Here is a 20,808-nt window from a genome sequence, read left to right as displayed (position 1 = left end):
GGGGGGGTGAGAGAGAGAGTGTCTGGGGGAGAGAGAGACTGGGGGGAGAGAGAGACTGGGGAGAGAGAGAGAGAGAGACTGGGGGGAGAGAGAGAGAGACTGGGGAGAGTGAGAGAGAGACTGGGGAGAGTGAGAGAGAGACTGGGGAGAGTGAGACTTTGGAGAGAAGCTCGAGAGAGAGATGGAGGTTCGAGGCTCGGTAAGAGGAGCCTCGGGGAAGGTTTGGCTTCGTGGGCAAAGGGAAGGACAAAACCATCAGAGGCAGCTGATTGGATGGTCTCTTTCCAGAACAGGCTATTTGGCCAAACCAATCCATGTCGGCATTGACCCTTCATGCAAGCAAACAGTTCTAAACACATTTACCCTCCTTGTTCCTGTATCCCTTTAATCCCTTTCCTTCATCCACCTATCCGATCTAACCTTGAATGTTGACACAGTTTCTGCCTCAACCACTAACCTGGGAAGTGAATTATACTGTCTCGCAACTCTCCGTGTGAAGAAGTTTCTCCTGCCCTGTGTTCTAAATCTTGAACCTATGGCCCCTTGTTTTTGACCCCTCAACTAGTGGAAACTGCTTCTATCTCCCCAGTCCCACTTTTCCATAAATTAATGCTTTGCACTTGGAAATTAGAAATTTACCTACTGGAAAGTCTACCCTAAAATCTACAAGTATGTACATATTTACTGTTGTTATCAGAATGTGTGCTACAAAAAGCTTTTTGCGCATTACATATTCCACGCTGTTTGGTATTTGTCATTAACTACCTGCAGTTCTGACATTTCATGTGACACTTAGAATCATATACCCAATAAAACACACACTTTAAATTTTATAATGGAGCCAAGAGCTTATTACATCATTTTATGAATTCCCCACTGTCAGGTTATATTTACCTTTTCAAAAGCATGAAAATATTATGTTGCTATGCTCCAAGAAATGTAATATAGCGCTGTTGTAGTAGAATAAAAAAATTAGATAGTGTAATGGAGTAATTTTTGTTGCTTCTGTGGGTATGATTTTAAAATATACTTTTTGTCATTGCCTTGAATTGAAATCTGAGATTCCATTTCAAAATTGCAGTATGAATGACAATATATTCTTAAAATAATAAGTTTCTCTAATAAGTTGAGGTTTTTAAAGGTACAACAGAAATGTAGGCTTTAGTCGCTGGTTGGCCAGTAAATCCTTTTGCTGACCTGGGTTTAAGTGTGCATTTGTTGGTTAGCAAATTAACCTCTGGGGAAAGAAAAGCGAAGTTATTCATTTTTTTTGCCCTTTATGCCAAAAAGAGCATTTATCGTACTCTTGCTTTAAGCGTTGATTCTGAAGTTGTTCCAGTGTATTGCATATTGGAAACTATGATCTGATGTTGGGTCACTTTATAAGTATACTAGAGTTTCTATTGAGTTGGATTCATTTGGTTTACCACTGAAAATGGAATAAAATCTATGATAAATAAAAATATGGTGTTTTGAAAACTGCAAATTGTCATCCGGGTGTTAAATGGCACTCTCTCTATTACGCATATGTTTTGCAATAAATGATCAAACCACTGCAAAGATTGCCACATCTTGCTACAGTTTTGCATGGGAGCAGTTGCCAAGAAATGTTGGTGTGCCAACTTTCCACAAATCCTGTATCACAGACTTAAGAAAACAAGTTAAAATACAGAAGTCTGAAACACAGTCACAAATTGGTTTGGAATTTCAATGATTCTAGAACCCACAGAATCAGAGGAAATATCTTTCTGATTTATATTCTGGTTTAAAATGTAAAAAGAAAACGTAAAGGAAAAGAGACTTGTGTGTCTTTCGGTAATATTTTCCCCATTTCTGGGAGAAGTCAGAACCTTGTCAATCAGACTATGGGATGCTCCCAGCTTTATTTTGGCGCCTCCAAGTTGTAAGTCTTTCCTGTGAAAAACTGGTCAATCAGCACACACCTGCACTGATGATCACTTTCACACTTCTGAAGCAGCTAATGAGCCACTTAGCAAGTGGAAAAGACAAAAAGGAAGTAAATCCAGCTGTATTTAGGAGAGGGATTCTGAGGGTTTTGTCAACAGCTGAACAAAATATTGGCAAACCTAAGTTGTCAGATCCCTTAACACAGGTTATATTTTTCTTCCTTCTCTACTTTTGTTATTTTCCCTTCAGCACTGTAGCCAGGATTTTTGAGCATTATGTTCTTCACGGAGGACATTAATGAACTAGTTGTTTTTGATGCCCAGATTTTTTATGGCATGGTCAGGTTTTCTGGAGTCAGTCCTGAATAGGCCAGATTTATTGAATTCAATTTCATAACTTGCCATGGTAGGATTTGAATTTATGAAGTTTGGGTTCCTGGTCTAATACTATAATCTCGGGGCTACTGAACTCGTTTTGGGATTGAGGTATGCTTAAGTGTTGTGTTTTAAAACAAAGTGAATTCACATTGGTTTAAATAAAGTAAGAAGCTCAGACCACTTACAGGAGGAACTGATGCCACTGAATCCAAGAAGATATCCAAGAGGTAAACCAAAGTGCAACAAAATGTTTGTTTAACAATAAGTGATCAAACCTACTTCATATCACTCTGTGTGTCCTGGGTACCTAGGTGTACTTTATTAATATCTCTCCTGCTGCATCTAGGTGCCATCTGAGAGGCAGTTTTGTGAAAGGTAATTGGCTGCTGGATTTGTAGAAGAGGCTCTTGGGACTGAGTTGGCTCTTTTCTCTAGATAGCTGAGTCCTGGGATGGACCCACTGTGGGCTGCATCTCTTGTGCAACTACCTGGACAGCCTGACTCTGGTTCCTACGTACACTTTCAGCTGGTCGCTGAGGGGCTAGGCTGGAGCCCTGTCATGTATTGCTATCCTTAGGAACTGCAGATCTGAGACTGCAGTCTCCACAGCCAAGGGAAGACATCTTTGCAGCCCCCACTGGGGAACAGCCAAGTTCTCAACCATTCCCTGCTCCTCCGGCTCTCTTGTGTTCACTGAGTCACCCAGTGCAATATCTTTATCCCCACTATCTAGATCCTTGAGGTGAAAGTTTCTAAGTTGGTGTGTGGGACAGATAAGGTGGTTAATGAAGGGGATGAAATTGGGGGCTATGGGTCAAGGGTGCCCGTGGTAGATGAGATGAGATGGTCATCATCGTCATCACCATCATCAACAAAATCGTCCAAGAGATAGTTATTTCTTTCCTTCATTCTCCTCATCTACCTCCTCTTTCTATACTAGACCAGAGGAAGAAGAGGAAATAAGGTAAGAATGGTTGTGTAGCACACAGAGAAGGTAGTGAGGCACTGGAGTTCATTAGCAGCTTGGTTCTTTAAAGTGCTGTCGCAGATGCAGGTACTGCTTTGCACCCATCTGCAGCTGGAACTGGCACACTGAACTCATCTCCACCAATTGCCAAGGTGGATTGTCTCCCCAACAGCTCCATAGCCTACTCCTCAAAATCAGTGAGCTCTCATATCTGGGGACCCCCACCAGTGGCCTGCATCCCTCGGTCATTGTGTTCCAATCCTGGAAAACTACTAACAGCATTAGATGAAGGCAAGCATGTGAAGGATATCTCCCAAGAGGCAGCAAACAGCTGATCTAACAGGGAGATCACGATAGGAGGAATAGAAAAGCAGAATATTTTTTAAATGGTGAGAAACTATTAAATGTTGGTGTTCAGAGAGACTTGGGTGTCCTCGTACAAGAAACACAAAAAGTTAGCATGGAGGTACAGCAAGCAATTAGGAAAGTAAATGGCATGTTGGCTTTATTGCAAGGGGTTTGGAATACAAGAATAAGGAAGTCTTACAACAATTGTACAGGGCTTTGTTGAGACCTCACCTGGAGTACTGCATACAGTTTTGGTCTCCTTACCTAAGGAAGGATATATTTGCCTTAGAGGTGGTGCAACGAAGGTTCACTAGATTAATTCCTGGGATGAAAGGGCTGTCCTATGAACAGAGGTAGAGTAGAATGGGCCTGTACTCTCTGGAGTTTAGAAGAATGAGAGGTGATCTCATTGAAACATATAAGATTCTGAGGGGGCTTGACAGGGTAGATGCTGAGAGGCTGTTTCTCATGGCTGGAGAGTCTAGAACTAGGGGGCATTGTTGCAGGATAAGGGGTCGGCCATTTAAGATTAAGGTGAGGAGGAATTTTTTCACTTGGGCGGTTGTGAATCTTTGGAATTCGCTACCCCAGAGGGCTATGAATGCTCAGTCATTGGGTATATTCAAGGCTGAGATAGATAGATTTTTTGACTCTAGGGGAATCAAGGGATATGGGGATCGAGCGGGAAAGTGGAGTTGAGGTCGAAGATCAGCCATGATCTGATTGAATGGCAGAGCAGGCTCAATGGGCCATGTGGGCTACTCCTGCTTGTATTTCTTATGTTCTTATCAAGCGTCAGAAGAACCATATAATGTGAGATGTTGGAGTTGTAACGAGAGTGGGCAACTTCACACATATTCACATTTTTTTTTGCGAATTTGCAACTTTGAAAATTAAGTTTTTGTCAATCTTCCACTAGTGTTATAGCAGGAGAGCGGGAGAACTCCAGTGGAAATTCCAGGCGCCTGTCTTTAAGGTGTAGTGCCTTGCAAAAGGGAATTGTACAGAATTTGCTTTGAGAACTCAAAAATAATTTGAGGCTTCTATGTTCTTTGGGTTAATTGATTAAGTATCTGTTGAAATATCTAACACAAACAGAAGAATGAAAAGCAGCATATCACGTCAGAGGTCTGTTCTTGCTTCTTTGGGACATTACTGAAATAAAGTGCACATGACTCATAGCATAGCACCTAGTGAATCAGTGTGTTGTGCCATGAAGTGCGAGGATACAGGCTTGTGTTCATTATGTTCCATGTGGTGAGTTCCCAACCTTGTGGAGTAAAGATAGTTCTTTATAGCTAAGGAAGGAAACTTGGGAGAATGAGTTCAAGCTAATGAATTCCAATAGACCTTCCAGCAACTGGAAGCTGGTTGTTTGAGTGTCTTGTCAGTTAGAAAGCAGTACGCAGTGTGGAAGGACCTAAAAACTGAAAGGGATCATTGGAATTCAGTACACAAAATTAATGAAAGATTAAAAGGTGCTGCACTTTGAAAACCTGAATGAAATCATCTTAAATTCAACAAAACTGTCATGGACCATACAACTATGGTCTGACCTTTTTTTTAAATTGATGAATCTGCATGAAGAATCAAGACCTACAGTGCAGGACACCGCAAGAATTAAAAACAGTAGGTGCGAAGATGAGATAAATCAGGATCTAGTGATTAGGTGATGCCAGGCTTGAGTTTTCATCAGTTCCCAGCTCCACTTCTACAGCTCCACTCGCTGACCTCCCACGTTCCACATTCCAACACATTCAGAATTCTACTGTCCGCTCCTATTCCGTACTAAGATCTTCTCACCCATCACCCCAGTCCTCCAGTAAGTTCCTATCCTCCAACACATTGAAATCATTGCTCTCTATGAATCCCTCTGTGGCCTCACTCCATCTACCTCAGCAACCTCCTCCAGACCTACATGTTAGCTTGCACCCTCTACTATTCTGAGTCCAAAATTGTGCATGTTCTCTCTTTCCATCCACCTGCTCTGCTGCAACATTGGGGCTAGACTGTTCAGCCACCTGGCCATGCATATTGAAACTCTCATCCAAACCCTCATCGTCTTGTAACATTTCTTCCCCAACACGTCTCCCAATTCATGCTCAGTGTTGCCCCACCCCCCTCACTGAAACACCATGGGACATTTCAATACGTCGAGTGCTATATATAAAGGTGCTGTTTAAGGGTAAGTTACTGTTTTAAGAGCCAGTAGATTGTGGAAGAAAGCAAAAACTGAGGGAGCTAAGAGGTTTTTGAGACCGTGGGAAAGAATGAGTTAGACAATGGAATAGATGTTGTTTTTAGGGTAGTGAGAAATTGCATAGAATTTACAGCACAGAAACATGCCGTTTGGCATAGGATCATGCAGATCAGGGAGTTAAATGCACGGCTCCAAGAGTGGTAAGGGAGGAAGGGGTTTCGATTCATGGGCACTGACACCAGTACTGGGGAAAGAGGGAGCTGTTCCATTGGGACGGGCTCCACTTACACCGGGCAGGGACCAGTGTCCTGGCGAATCGAATAACTAGGGCTGTAGATAGGGCTTTAAACTAAAAAACGGGGTGGGGGGCGAACGGGAGGGGTCAGGTGAGGGGAAATTTAGAAATCTGAAGAGAAATGACAAGGCAATTGAGGAGTGGAGCGATTTGGGTAAAGATAAGCAGAGTGTGACAGGGGGGGTTAGAGAGTTTAACGGAAATAATGTATGAATGAATAAGGTCAAAGCAGAGAATAATGGTAAAAAGTTAACATTAAAGGTTCTTTATCTGAATTCATGAAGCATTCGTAACAAGATAGATGAATTAGTGGCACAACTAGAGATAAATAGGTTTGATCTAATAGCCATTACAGAGTCGTGGTTGCAAGGTGACCAAGGTTGGGAACTAAATATTCCAGGGTACCTGACATTTCGGAAAGACAGGCAGAATGGAAAATGGGGTAATCCTGATAATAAAGGACAGTAGTGAGAAAGGATTTTGGCTCGTAAGATCAGGAAGTAGAATCAGTATGGGTGGAGATTAGAAGTAACAAGGAGCAGAAAACATTGGGGGGAGTAGTTTATAGGCCACCTAACAGTAGCCATACCATTGGACAGAGTATTAATCAAGAAATAATAGGAGCTTGTAACAAAGGTAATGCAATAATCATGGGCACTTCATATAGATTGGACAAATCAATTTGGCAAAGGTAGTCTGGAGGACGGGTTCATGGAATGCATTCGAGACAGTTTCCTAGGACAATGTTGTGGAACCAACCAAGGAACAGGCTATTTTAGATTTTGTATTGTGTAATGAGACAGGGTTAGTTAGTAATCTCGTAGTAAAGGATCCTCTGGGGAAGAGTGATCATAATATGATGAATTTCACATTGAGTTTGAGAGTGACATACTTAAGTCCAAAACTAGAGTCTTAAATTTAAATAAAGCCAATTACATGGGTATGAGGGGAGAGTTGGCTAAGGTAGATTGGCAAATTAGATTAAAAGGTATGATAGTAGATAAGCAGTGGCAGACATTTAAAGAAATATTTCAGAATTCTGAACAAATATATATTCCATTGAGAAATAAAAACTCCATGGGAAAAGTGATCCATCCGTGGCTAACTAAAGAAGTTAAGGGTAATAGTAGATTAAAAGAAGAGGCTTATAATGTTGCGAAGAATAGTAGTAAGCCTGAGGATTGGGAGAGTTTTAGAAACCAGCAAAGGATGACCAAAAAATTGATAAAAAGTGAGAAAATAGAATATGAGAGTAAACTAGAAAGAAATTTAAAAACAGATTGTAAAAGCTTCTACAAGTATGTAAAAAGGAAGAAAGTAGCAAAAGTGAACGTTGGTCCCTTAGAGGCTTGGGGACCAAATTCGTACCCCAATACGCCAACATTTTCATGCACAAGTTCAAGCAGGACTTCTTCACTGCACAAGACCTCCAACCAACACTATACACCAGATACATCGACGACATTTTCTTTCTATGGACCCACGGCAAGGAATCACTAAAGAGACTACACGATAACATCAACAAGTTCCATCCCACCATTAAGCTCACCATGGACTACTCCTCAGAATCAGTTTCTTTCTTGGACACACGAATCTCCATCAAAGACGGGCACCTCAGCACCTCACTCTACCGCAAGCCCACGGACAACCTCACGATGCTCCACTTTTCCAGCTTCCACCCTAACCACGTCAAAGAGGCCATCCCCTATGGACAGGCCCTGCGAATACACAGGGTCTGCTCAGACGAGGAGGAACGCGATGGACACCTACAGACGCTGAAAGACGCCCTAGTAAGAACGGGATATGACGCTCGACTCATCGATCGACAGTTCCGACGGGCCACAGCAAAAAATCGCATAGACCTCCTCAGGAGACTAACACGGGACGCAACCAACAGAGTACCCTTTGTCGTCCAGTACTTCCCCGGAGCGGAGAAACTACGTCATGTTCTCCGCAGCCTTCAACATGTCATCAATGAGGACAAACACCTCGCTATGGCCATCCCCACACCTCCACTACTCGCCTTTAAACAGCCACCCAACCTCAAACAGACCATCGTTCGCAGTAAATTACCTAGCTTTCAAGAGAACAGCGTCCACGACACCACACAACCCTGCCACGGTAACCTCTGCAAGACATGCCAGATCATCGACACAGATACCACCATCACACGAGAGGACACCACCCACCAGGTGCATGGTTCATACTCCTGTGACTCGGCCAACGTTGTCTACCTCATACGTTGCAGGAAAGGATGCCCCAGAGCATGGTACATTGGCGAGACCATGCAGACGCTGCGACAACGGATGAACGGACACCGCGCAACAATCGCCAAACAGGAGCGTTCCCTCCCAGTCGGGGAACACTTCAGCAGTCATGGACATTCATCCACCGACCTTCGGGTAAGCGTACTCCAAGGCGGCCTTCGAGACACACGACAACGCAAAATTGTCGAGCAGAAATTGATAGCCAAGTTCCGCACCCATGAGGACGGCCTCAACCGGGATCTTGGGTTCATGTCACGCTACACGTTACCCCACCAGCGAACAAATGTTATCTGTTTTTAATATAATGGGTCATTTGCTGGCTTTCTCTGCCTTCCGGATGTCTCTGCCTCTCTCTGTTTTTTATTTCCTGTTTGTTTTTTTGTTGAATGTGTATTCGGGGGTTCTGCAGGTGACACCTCTCTGTCTGAACACGGTGATTGCCTTGGCAACGGGCAGTTGCAGGGGCAGTCTGTAAACACCATGTATTGTTCTATATGTATAAATGCGTAGGCTTCAAGGAGCTCCTGAACATTTACCTGACGAAGGAGGAAGCCTCCGAAAGCTTGTGAATTTAAAATAAAATTGCTGGACTATAACTTGGTGTTGTAAAATTGTTTACAATTGTCAACCCCAGTCCATCACCGGCATCTCCACACCTTAGAGGCTGAGATGGGAGAAATTATAATTGGGAATAAGAAAATGGCAGAGACATTATACAAATATTTTGTATCTGTCTTCACTGTAGAAGACACAAAAAGCATACCAGAAATAGTGGGGAACCAGGAGCTAATGAGAGTGAGGTACTTAAAACAATTAATATCAGAAGAGAAAAAGTACTAGACAAACTAATGGGACTAAAAGCCAACAAATCCCCTGGACCTGATGGCCTTCATCTTGGGTTCTGAAAGAAATGGATGCAGAGATAGTGGATGCATTGGTTGTGATCTTGCAAAATTCCCTAGATTCTAGATCGGTCCCAGCGGATTGGAAGGTAACAAATGTAACACCAGCGGATTGGAAGGTAACAAATGTAACACCACTATTCAAGAAAGGAGGAAGAGAGAAAACAGGGAACTACAGGCCAGTTTGCCTGACATCAGTCATCGGGAAAATGCTGGAATCCATTATTAAGGACATGATAAGAGGGCACTTAGAAAGTCATAATATGATTAGGCAGAGTCAACATGGTTTTATGAAGGGGAAATCATGTTTAACAAATTTATTAGAGTTCTTTGAGGATGTAACTAACAGGATAGATAAAGGGGAACCGGTGGATGTTGGAAAAAAGGATTTCCAAAAGGCATTCGATAGGGTGCCACGTAAAAGGTTGTTACGCAAGGTAAGGGCTTATGGGGTTGGGAGTAATATATTAGCATGGATAGAGGATTAGTTAATGAACAGAAAACAGAGAGTAGGGATAAACAGGTCATTTTCAGGTTGGCAAGCTGTAACTAGTGGGATGCCGCAAGGATCAGTGCTAGGGCCTCAGCTATTTACAATCTATATTCATGACTTAGATGAAGGGACCGAGTGTAATGTATCCAAGTTTGCTGATGATACAAAGGTAGGTGGGAAAGTAAGCTGTGAGGAGGACACAAAGAGTCTGCAAAGGGATATAGACAGGTTAAATGAGTGGGCAAGAAGGTGGCAGATGGAGTATAATGTGGAGAAATGTGAGGTTATTCACTTTGGTAGGAAGAATAGAAAACCTATTTTTTAAATGTTGAGAAACTATTAAATGTTGGTATTCAGAGAGATCAAGGTGTCCTCGCACAAGAAACATAGAAAGTTAACATGCAGGTATAGCAAGCAATTAGGAAGGCAAATGGCATGTTGTCCTTTATTGCAAGGGGGTTGGAGAACAAGAGTAAGGAAGTCTTACTGCAATTGTACCAGGCTTTGGTGAGACCTCACCTGGAGTACTCTGTACAGTTTTGGTCTCCTTATCTAAGGAAGGATATACTTGCCTTCGAGGCGGGGCAACGAAGATTGATTCCTGGGATGTCCAATGATGAGAGATTGAGTAAAATGGGCTTATATTCTCTGGAGATTAGAAGAATGAGAGGTGATCTCATTGAATCATATAAAATTCTGAGGTGGCTTGACAGGATAGATGCTGAGACATTGTTTCCCCTGGCTGGGGAGTTTAGAACTCGGGGGCATAGTCTCAGGATAAGGGGCTGGCTATTTAAGACTGAGATGAGGAGAAATTTCTTCACTCAGATGGTTGTGAATCTTTGGAATTCCACACCCCACAGGGCTGTGGATGCTCAGTCGTTGAATATATTCAAGGCTGTGATGGATGGATTTTTGGACTCTTGGGAAATCAAGGGATATGGGGATCGGGCAGGAAAGTGGAGTTGAGGTCGAAGATCAGCCATGATCTGATTGAATGGCGGAGCAGGCTCGAGGGGCTGTGCGGCCTACTCCTGCTTCTATTTCTTATGTTCTTGGCACAACAGGTCTAAGCCAGTGTTTATGCTCCACATGAGAAATAAGGCAGAGTGTCAGAAGGCATATTTGGAACTTTTGAAGAATAAGAGAGGAAAGTTCACAATGATTGAGGATGATGTCATGAATAATATAGTTGCATGTGAGTAATGTTACCTGAAAAAGACTAACAAAAATCACACAAATCAGACTTTTGAGAAAACATGCAGCACAAGCATTGAAAGTTAATAAATTCCTGCTAAGTTTTAAGGTGTTTTGTTCATGTGTCTGAGGAGTTCACACTGCAGTTGGTGTGTTTGCCTGTTTAGAATATAATTAATTTTGCAGTGATACTGCAGCTGATATGAGTGCGGGGACAGGGGAGATGTAACATTCTATTATAACACGATTCCCAAGAAAGTGCATGCTTGTTAATTAATCAATGTTTTACCTCAAATATTAATGATTGATGAAGCACCAATTGCTATTTTTTTCTTTGCAGTGCAATAATGTTACTGGTATTCTTAAAAGGTTATAAGTACGGTCGGTTAATATTCTTTTCCAGTAAATCAAAAATCATTATTAATGTGTTTTCTTTAAACCCTCCTAACCCTAAAAGCTCTGAAAATGAAAGGAAACCTAATGACTGGGGTTATGAGCGCTCTTACATTTTTGAGAGATTCAGTAAAACCATGGATTCTTGCAATGAGACAGAACAGAACACTTTTAATGTATTTTGTTCAAAAAAAAAAGTTATTGCTATAAAAGGGGTCTTGAAAAGTTTACTTTGAAAGCAGGGCCAGAGGTCAAAAGTGCTTATGGTCGTTATCCATCTTCCACTCACGCTACTATATAAAGTGTACGCACTTAGGATCTAAGACTCCTTATATTCTTCTTTTGAGATGGGGAGATAAAAAAAAAGCACTTTTTTGGCCAGTTATGTGTAAAGTAAGACAACAGGATTCTCCAGCACAAAGTTAGCCTTGTTTTCCTTCCTCCCACAATTTTCTCTCCTCCTGTCCGGAGGCAATGACTCTTTGCCAGAATATGAGGGCTAATTCAACGCTCCCAAACTTCCAGCAGGGAGCGAGGCAGTCAGGGAGCGGACGGCAGACAGTCATGTGTGCAAAGTCCATGGCTTTCCTTCCATTAGCTGGAATCATGGGAGCGCAGAATCCGCCCTGTGGTTCCATGGGTGCCAGCAGCCTTCCAATACTACAATAAGAGGACATTCTTCATGTGTGAGCCTGGCCAGTGAGCACCAGCAGGCTATTCAACCATGAGGGACCTCACAGCCATGCCCAATCCTGTTTTGACTTGACCTCGGCACATACGCATTTTTCAGCAAGGATTACTGGATAGTGATCAGAAGCAGAAACTCTCATTGATATTTTTCCCATTCTATCATCAGATGCAACAAGCAATTGTGGGATCTGTATTGTTATTCTGACTGAGTTCTCTAACTTGATACAGACTGGGTATCAAATTTGGGACTTTGGATACTCCAATAATTTGGTATATACCATACTGATAACACACCAAATCTCATGAGAGTCAGGCCAAGAAAAGAAGCTTGGTTCAGGAATATCTGCAGCCAAGGTGGACAAGGAGCAACAACACTGTTGGCTGAAGTCAAGGCAAGCATTGTTCTGAATTTCTTCGACACCAGACCTGCTAAGCATCCCACTGGAGACGAGGCCACAATCAGTAGCTATGCAGTGAACCACTGCTATTATGATGTGACTGAAGTTTTCTACTGTAAGTCATTGAGTTCAGCATAAATCACAATCAGCAGGAGGAAAGATGACTTGCCTTCTACCAGCTGATGCAAAGGGATTTGGGTGTCCATGTACACAAATCACTAAAAATCACTCGAGCACTGGCACAACAAGGAATCACACAGGCTAAGGAATGTAGGCCTTTATCTCAAGAGGGTTGGAATTCAAAAGTGAGGAGTGATACTTCAGTTGTACAGAGCCTTGATCAGATGATCAGACCCCATCTGGAGCACTGCGTTCAGTTTTGGGCACTGCACCTCAGGAAAGATATATTGGCTCTGGAGGGGTGCAGTGCAGATTGACCAGAATGATAGTAGAACTTAAAGTGTTACATTATGAGAACAAGTTGCATAAACTTGGTTTGTACTTCCTTGAGTTTAGAAGGTTGAGGGCTGATCTATTTGAGGTGTTTAAAATGAAAAAGGATTTTATAGGGTAGATAGAGAGAAGCTATTTCCTCTGGTGGGGGAATCCAGAACAAGGGGGCACAATCTTAAAATTAGAGCTAGGCTGCACAGGACTGAAATCAGGAAGCATTTTTTTCACACAAAGGGTAGTGGAAATCTGGAATTCTCTCCCACAAAAGGCTGTGAATGCTTGGTCAATTGAAATTTTCAAGACTGAGATTGACAGATTTTTAGGAGGTAAGGGATATGGAACAAAGGCGGATAAATGGAGTTGAGGTATATATCAGCCATGATCTATTTAATAGCAGAACAGGCTCGAGGGGCTCAATGGCCTACTCCTGTTCCTGAGCTCCCTAATAACCCTTTCTCTTTCAAGGTTATTATACAGCGCTTTTCTAATGATCGTGTCTAGCAACCTGCCTTTAACTGAAGTCAAACTAATAGGTCTATAGATTCCTGGTTCTGACTTATTGCTCTTTTTGAATATTACTACCACATGGGCTTTTATCCAGTCCATGGGAATAGTCCCAGACTCCAGCGAGTTATTAAATACATGAGCAAGTGGCTCATAGAACACAGCCCCCATTTCTTTGAGCACTCTAGGGTGAATGCCATCAGGGCCAGTGGCCCGATCCATTTTGAAATCACTGATTCCAGCAAGGATTGTATCCACACCTACTTTAACATGTTGAATTATAGCTTCAATCCTATGTTGTGTTATTGGTAACGCAGCATAATCTTTAGTAGTGAAGGCTGATGCAAAGTAGTCATTTAAAACCTCAGCCATATCTTGGGACTGCACCTTAATTGGCTCTGTGGAATCCTTCTACAGACATATACAGTTCTAAATGGCCCTCTGACTCCTAACATAGCTGAAAAAGACTATTTTTCCACACCTATCCTCTTCTCCAGTGTCTTTTGACTGTTCCGGTAGCACCTTTCATTGCCCTCAGTTGAATTTTATACCTATCCTTGTCCTCCTGAGTTGTTTTCCTTATACAAGTAGAAATATTTACGCTTTAGTCCAATTTGTCTTTGGACATGGCCAGTTGGCCAATTTGGTTTTGTTTTACTATGTGCCCTTCTTTTAACCCAGAGGCTAACATGGTTTCCTTCTGCTTAAGCATTCCATTTTTTGTCTATCTTATTATCTCTGCCTAGCAGCACAGCCCAATCAATCTTGCTCAAGTCATCTGCCATCTTTGCAAATTTAGCCCTCTTATAATGTGGTACTAGGATTACAGTTTCAGTAGCACTGGTTTGGTTGAACAAGTTAAATCTAATAATAGCATCACAACGAAGTTGCGATTTCAAACCAATATGTACAGTCATTGTTCCTATTGAGTGACACTTAACAGGTCTGCATGCAGCTCCCAGAGGTCGATATTTAGCAATGTATTACACTCAACAGAGGCATAGGTCTACCTCACCATTCATCAACTAAAAATATCAAATTAGCTCCACTGATAGCTCAGTGAGTAAATGCATCACAAGGTCATGGTATCTGTGTCTAGTTCAATTATTTAAGCTGGGGTGATCATAGTGGTACAACAGTTGGGGAGTAATTTTAACCTAACCCACTCGAGAAGAAACTGACAGGATCAAATCAGCCACCCGTTTTACACCCGCCGATCTTACTGGCCTTTGAAGTCAATTGAAAGTAAAATTGGGCTGGGTTGTAAAATGAGCGGCCTATCCGATCAATGTCAGGGTCCTCCCATGCGAGTTAGGTTAAAATTACCCCCTTGATCTTAGCTTGGAGTCCTTATCACAATCTAATGACCCAAATGGAAAGTGTGCTTGTGTTGACACTGGGTAGAAGCTGGAGAGTGCGGCTATGATATCCTCCCCGCAGCCAAGTAGCCTGATGATACTCGCTGTCCATGCTTTCATATGAACTATGACCACTTGAATGAGATATTGGTGAGAAATTATTACCTGTGTAACTGTACCCCAGCCTGAGTCACTTGATGAAATCAGCTCATGCGATAGCGGTAACAAACCTGATAATGCATTTACGTGAACTTTGTCTGTCTACTAATTGGTTTAAAATGAGCAGTTTAGTGCTTTTTTCAAAATAGCGGAGAATGAAATTACATTGGAACGTGTTTTCATTATTAATATCATACTGCTGATTTCAACCTACGCCTTCAGGAGCAGAGAGGAGGAAAGGGGAGAAGGTGGAACAATTGTTAGAGATAATTGTGGAAAAGGAATTAATTCTGAAAAGTCTAGCAGAACTCGAGGTGGGTAAGCCACTGGGCCCTAATGACATGTACCTTAGACTACTGAAGGAAGTTAGCATGGAGATAGCAGAGTCTCTGATCACAACTTTTCAATCTTCCTGCTTATGCAAATTGTACTGTGGACAGAGGGGGTGCCTAATGTCACATCTCTGTTCAAGAGGGAAGGAAGAATAAACCAAGTAACTATAGACCAGTTAGTCTAGTGTCAGCTGTGAGCAAACTCTTAGAATCCATAAACTTTGTTAGCATTTAAAGATCCATGAGTTAATCAAGGTGTGTATTTTTTTTGAAGAAGTGGTTGAATGGATAAAGTAAATGCAGTAGATGTATTTTCAGAAGACGTTTGATAAGATGTCCCAAAAGAGGCTTGCTACTAACATCAAGTGTATAAAAAGATGATTGACAAACAGGATACAAAAGGTTTAGGATTAATGCGTATCGCTCTCATTGGAGAAGATTTGGACAAGGATTGGAAGTGGTGTACTCCAGGGGTGTACACAGAAACTACAACACAGAAACAGGCCATTCAGTCCAACCAATCCATGTCAGCGTTTACCCACAATGCAAGCAAATACTTCTAATCACATTTACCCATCCTGTTTCCATATCCCTTCAACCCATTTTCCTTCATTCATCTATACAATCTAACCTTGAATGTTGACATAGTTTCTGCCTCAACCACTAACTCTAGAAGTAAATTCCACTGGTTCACAATTCCCTGTGTAAAGAAGTTTCTCCTGCACTGTATTGTAAATCTCTAATGTTTAATCTTGTATCTACGAGCCCTTATTCTTGACCCCATAACTACTAAGAACTGTCTGCTTCTATTTGCCGTGTCCCATCTTTTCATAACTCTAAACCCTTCGGTCATAGAACCCCATATTTTGCGTTGTACCAACGAAAAAAGCCACAGTTGTACCAACGAAAAAAGCCAAGTCTTTCTTCGCATTTGTATTTCCTTGTATCAGGCAGCGTCCTAGTAAATCTGTGACGTAACCTCTCTAAAGCCTTAATATCCTTCCTAAAGTGTGAAGTCCATCCTGAAGTGTTGAGCCCAATACAGCACACAATAGTCTAACTGAGGTCTTAATAAGGTTTTATATTGGCTCATCATTACCTCTTGATTTACAGTAAAGGTGTGTATGAGAGGCCTGAACATGCAGCACTTTAAAGCTTTTACATTAGTAACAAAATCTGAATAAGTACTGATTTTGTCATAGTTGGATGAAAGATTTAGCAGCTCAAAACATAATTTTCAATATTAATAATACACTAATTTATAATATATAAATTAATAATGCATGTATTCTTTTTTTTTCCTCTACAGACTTGTAGCAAAGGAAATGGCTCGATTTCATTCTGTCCAACCTGATAATGGCTATCCCCCGGAACCTGTCCTGTGGAAGACTCTCACCATGTATCTGACTTTACTTAATAGCAGCCATCCTAAGCCAATGGCGAATGTGAGGTAGGAGCAAAATCAATATTTTTTTCCTTGAAATGCAACTCTTTAAATATTAACATACTAGAAAGAGTGCAGAAAAGATTTACTAGGATGCTACCGGGACTTGATGGTTTAACTTATAGGGAGAGGTTAGATAGACTGAGACTTTTTTCCCTGGAGAGTAGGAGGTTTAGGGGTGATCTTATAGATGTCTATAAAATAATGAGGGGCATAGATAAGGTAGATAGTCAAAATCATTTCCCAAAGGTGGGGGAGTCTATAACGAGGCGACATAGATTTAAGCTGAGAGGGGAGAGATACAAAAGGGTCCAGAGGGGCAATTTTTTCACTCAAAGGGTGGTGAGTGTCTGGAACGAGCTGCCAGAGGCAGTAGTAGAGGCGGGTACAATTTTGTCTTTTAAAAAGCATTTGGACAGTTACATGGGTAAGATGGGTATCGAGGGATATGGGCCAAGTGCAGGAAATTGGGACTAGCTCAGTGGTATAAACTGGGCGACATGGACATGTTGAGCCGAAGGGCCTGTTTCCATGTTGTAAACTTCTATGATTCTATGATTCTATACTATTTAATGCGTTCATATCAAATTTCTTTTTCAGCTATTTTAACAGAAGCATTAACCCATTTTGAATGGGTTAGTGCCTCAGTAGAAATAGCAAACAAAGCAATTGCATAAACACGGTAAGCATTCCATGAATTTCAAGCCATTTCTCATACAAATAATGCACAAATGTTTACACATTGTATAAACTTTGTTGAAATGTCAAGTAAAAAGTATTTTTACTTAACAAAAGTCAAATATAGAGGAAAAGAAAATTGTTGCAGGAATTGAAAACTAATGGTAAGTTAAATGAAACAGAATGCAGATTAAAAAATCAGTTGTGGACATCAATCTTGGATAAAGAGCAATTATGGGTCACTTTTTCATTTCTGGGAGGGGGCAAAAACTGAAGTGATCCTGTCGACAGCACAAAATGAATATTTCCTAAGGCTTTCTCAGATGATAGCCTTATCAGTTAAAACATTCACTTTTATTTACGTTAGCAGCTTCTTTGAAATATTCATGCCAACATCTGATTAAAGTCAAGACTGAGCAGTAACTATGTCTGTTTTGTTTCAGTAGACTGAAGGAACTTGAATTGATTTACATAGGGTTATTTTGGTATTTGACCATATATTGACTTTACAAAGCAATCTTCTGATCGTCACATTATGTCATGTGCATAGTGATATGCAACCTGTGTAGTGATAGTGATATAGTACATAGTGATATGCAACCTGTGTAGTGATAGTGATATAGTGCATAGTAATATGCAACCTGTGTAGTGATAGTGGTATAGTGCATAGTGATATGCAACCTGTGTAGTGATAGTGATATAGTGCATAGTGATATGCAACCTGTGTAGTGATAGTGATATAGTGCATAGTGATATGCAACCTGTGTGGTGATAGTGATATAGTGCATAGTGATATGCAACCTGTGTAGTGATAGTGGTATAGTGCATAGTGATATGCAACCTGTGTAGTGATAGTGATATAGTGCATAGTGATATGCAACCTGTGTAGTGATAGTGGTATAGTGCATAGTGATATGCAACCTGTGTAGTGATAGTGATATAGTGCATAGTGATATGCAACCTGTGTAGTGATAGTGGTATAGTACATAGTGATATGCAACCTGTGTAGTGATAGTGATACAGTGCATAGTGATATGCAACCTCAATATAGTGTAGCAGAGTTTACTTGCTTTCTGTAGGCAGAGAAAAATTGAAAATCGCATTCAGTGGCACCGCAAAGAGACATCCAGTTAGCAAGACGATAAAGGTAGTCCACTCAGGTCCTAGAAATAATGAAAATGAGAAGAAAGGAAGACTATGGAAGCATTTTGTTTAAATAATTAAAGCTTGAAAAAGGAACAAATCCAGAAACAAAAGTGAAGGTCAACAGAAAGTGAAAGATAGAAATGAACACTGAATGAAGGAAAGAAAGGGAAAACAAATGAAATAAAAAACTAATGGAAAATAAAAGATGATGACTAACGCAAGCTGTTCAAGTCCATTGTTATCGTTCTAAATAGCAATGGATTAGTTTTATAGAAATGCACGGAAAAGTTTAAGAAAATAACACAATATTAAAAATGTGGCTTGTTGGAATTTGTGACCTATATAAAGTTTATCATGTTTTGAATACTCCCTGTCAAATTTAGCCTCCTTGAGGTAAATAAGATATTTTGTTCACTTCTACAGGCACCACAGTGAGTGTCTGAGCCTGAATGCTATGTAACTCGTCTGTACTCATTTGAGTGGGGCAGATGGGTGATATGAATGTGGCTTTGCCCAGCAAGCAAAGCAAGTACCTTTTGTGTGGCATGCTAAGGAAATGCAAAGTGGGGAAATGGTAGGATCTGAGAGACACCTCCATCATCCATGCCACATCCTGCCTTTCCCCCGCTGGGCACTTGCTTAGCAAGTCCCACACTGTTACTTGCTTTCCTTGCTAGTTAAATGTGCCTTCTCTCAGCTGCTGCACAGATGCTGGCACAGTTAACATCCTTACAGTTTAGAGTAGAGGAAGCCTTGAGAAATAGATTTTCTCAACATGATAGTAAGTAACTCAATGCTCACATCATGAAATTATAAGAACATAAGAAACAGGAGCAGCAGTAGGCCATACGGCCCCTCGAGCCTGCTCCGCCATTCAATCAGATCATGGCTGATCTTCAACCTCAACTCCATTTTCCCGCCCGATTCCCATATCCATTGATTCCCTTAGAGTCCAAAAATGTATCAATCTCAGCCTTGAATATACTCAGCGACTCAGCACTCACAGACCTCTGGGGTAGAGAATTCCAAAGATTCACAATCTCCTGAGTGAAGAGGTTCCTTCTCATCTCAGTCCTAAATGGCTGACCCCTTATTCTGAGACTATGCCCCCAGTTCTAGACTCTTTAGCCAGGGGAAACAGCCTTCAGCATCTACCCTGTCAAGCTCCCTCAGAATCTTATGTTTCAATGAGATCACCTCTTATTCTTCTAAACTCCAGAGAGTACAGGCCCATTCTACTCAATCTCTCCTCATAGGACAACCCTCTCATCCCAGGAATTAATCTAGTGATCCTTTGTTGCACCGCCTTTGAGGCAAGTATATCCTTCCTTAAATAAGGAGACCAAAACTGTACACAGTACTCCAGTGTGGTCTCACCAAAGCCCTGTACAATTGCAGTAAGACCTCCTTACTCTTGTACTCCAACCCCCTTGCAATAAAGGCCAACATACCATTTGCCTTCCTAATTCCTTGCTGTACCTGCATGTCAATTTCTGCATCTCTCTGAACACCAACATTTAATAGATTCTCATCATTTAAAAAATATTCTATTTTTCTATGCTTCCTACCAAAGTGAATATTATATTATCTGCCACCATCTTGCCCATTCACTTAAACTGTGTATATCCCTTTGCAGACTCCACGGACATGATTTGAACATTGAAAAATGGGAGGATTGGGGCCAGGGGGGGGGCATTCAAAATTGCAACAATTTCAGACCCGCCCCTAACCGGCCCATTTCCGGTTTTCACCGGGGCGGGACGAGAGGTGGGCGACCCAGCCGCTCCCCTGAGGGCCATGATTCCTGGGCCTTCTCCTTCACGCCTTGTGAGAGGAGGCGAGGAGGCCCAAAACTGCTGGTAAGTGCCTTTCTGGCACAGCTTGTGGGCCCGGAAGAGCAGGAGTGCTTCCCCCAGGCCCAACAAACCTACCTGCAATGACCCACCCCCCCCAACGATCGCGGACCCCCCCCCCCGATCTCCGCCCCCTCCCACGATCACGGAAGCCCCCAATTCGACCCCCCCAATCGATCGCAGACCCCCACGATAACCCCCGATGCCCCCCCAACGATTGCTGACCCAAGCGATGACTCCCGATCCCGACACTACCCCCCCATTACTGACGTCCCACCCCCCGACCCCCATGCCCCCTCGCCCCCCATTCATACAATCAAAGACTTACCCAAAGACTTACGTGAACATGTCCCTTCCCTGGCTGCTCTCCCGTTCGACTGACACCAGCTTTTCAATCGGGCCGGCCAGTCGGACGGCAAACCGACAGAAAAAAAAAGATGTCCTTA

At 42.0% G+C, this 20,808-nt stretch overlaps 1 protein-coding gene across 1 annotated transcript in view; it reads left to right on the top strand.

Annotated features, from left to right (window-relative positions):
- LOC137327705 (ethanolamine kinase 1-like) overlaps positions 1 to 20,808 on the top strand; it is a 363,642-nt gene that overhangs the window by 105,455 nt on the left and 237,379 nt on the right. Inside the window, exon 3 of the mRNA XM_067993503.1 lies at positions 16,551 to 16,691. Coding sequence (XP_067849604.1) covers positions 16,551 to 16,691 — 141 coding nt within the window. The remainder of the gene's footprint in view (positions 1 to 16,550; positions 16,692 to 20,808) is intronic.

Source organism: Heptranchias perlo, chromosome 12, assembly GCF_035084215.1.
Source record: "Heptranchias perlo isolate sHepPer1 chromosome 12, sHepPer1.hap1, whole genome shotgun sequence".
Taxonomy (NCBI): domain Eukaryota; kingdom Metazoa; phylum Chordata; class Chondrichthyes; order Hexanchiformes; family Hexanchidae; genus Heptranchias; species Heptranchias perlo.
This window is presented reverse-complemented; position numbering and strand designations above follow the sequence as displayed.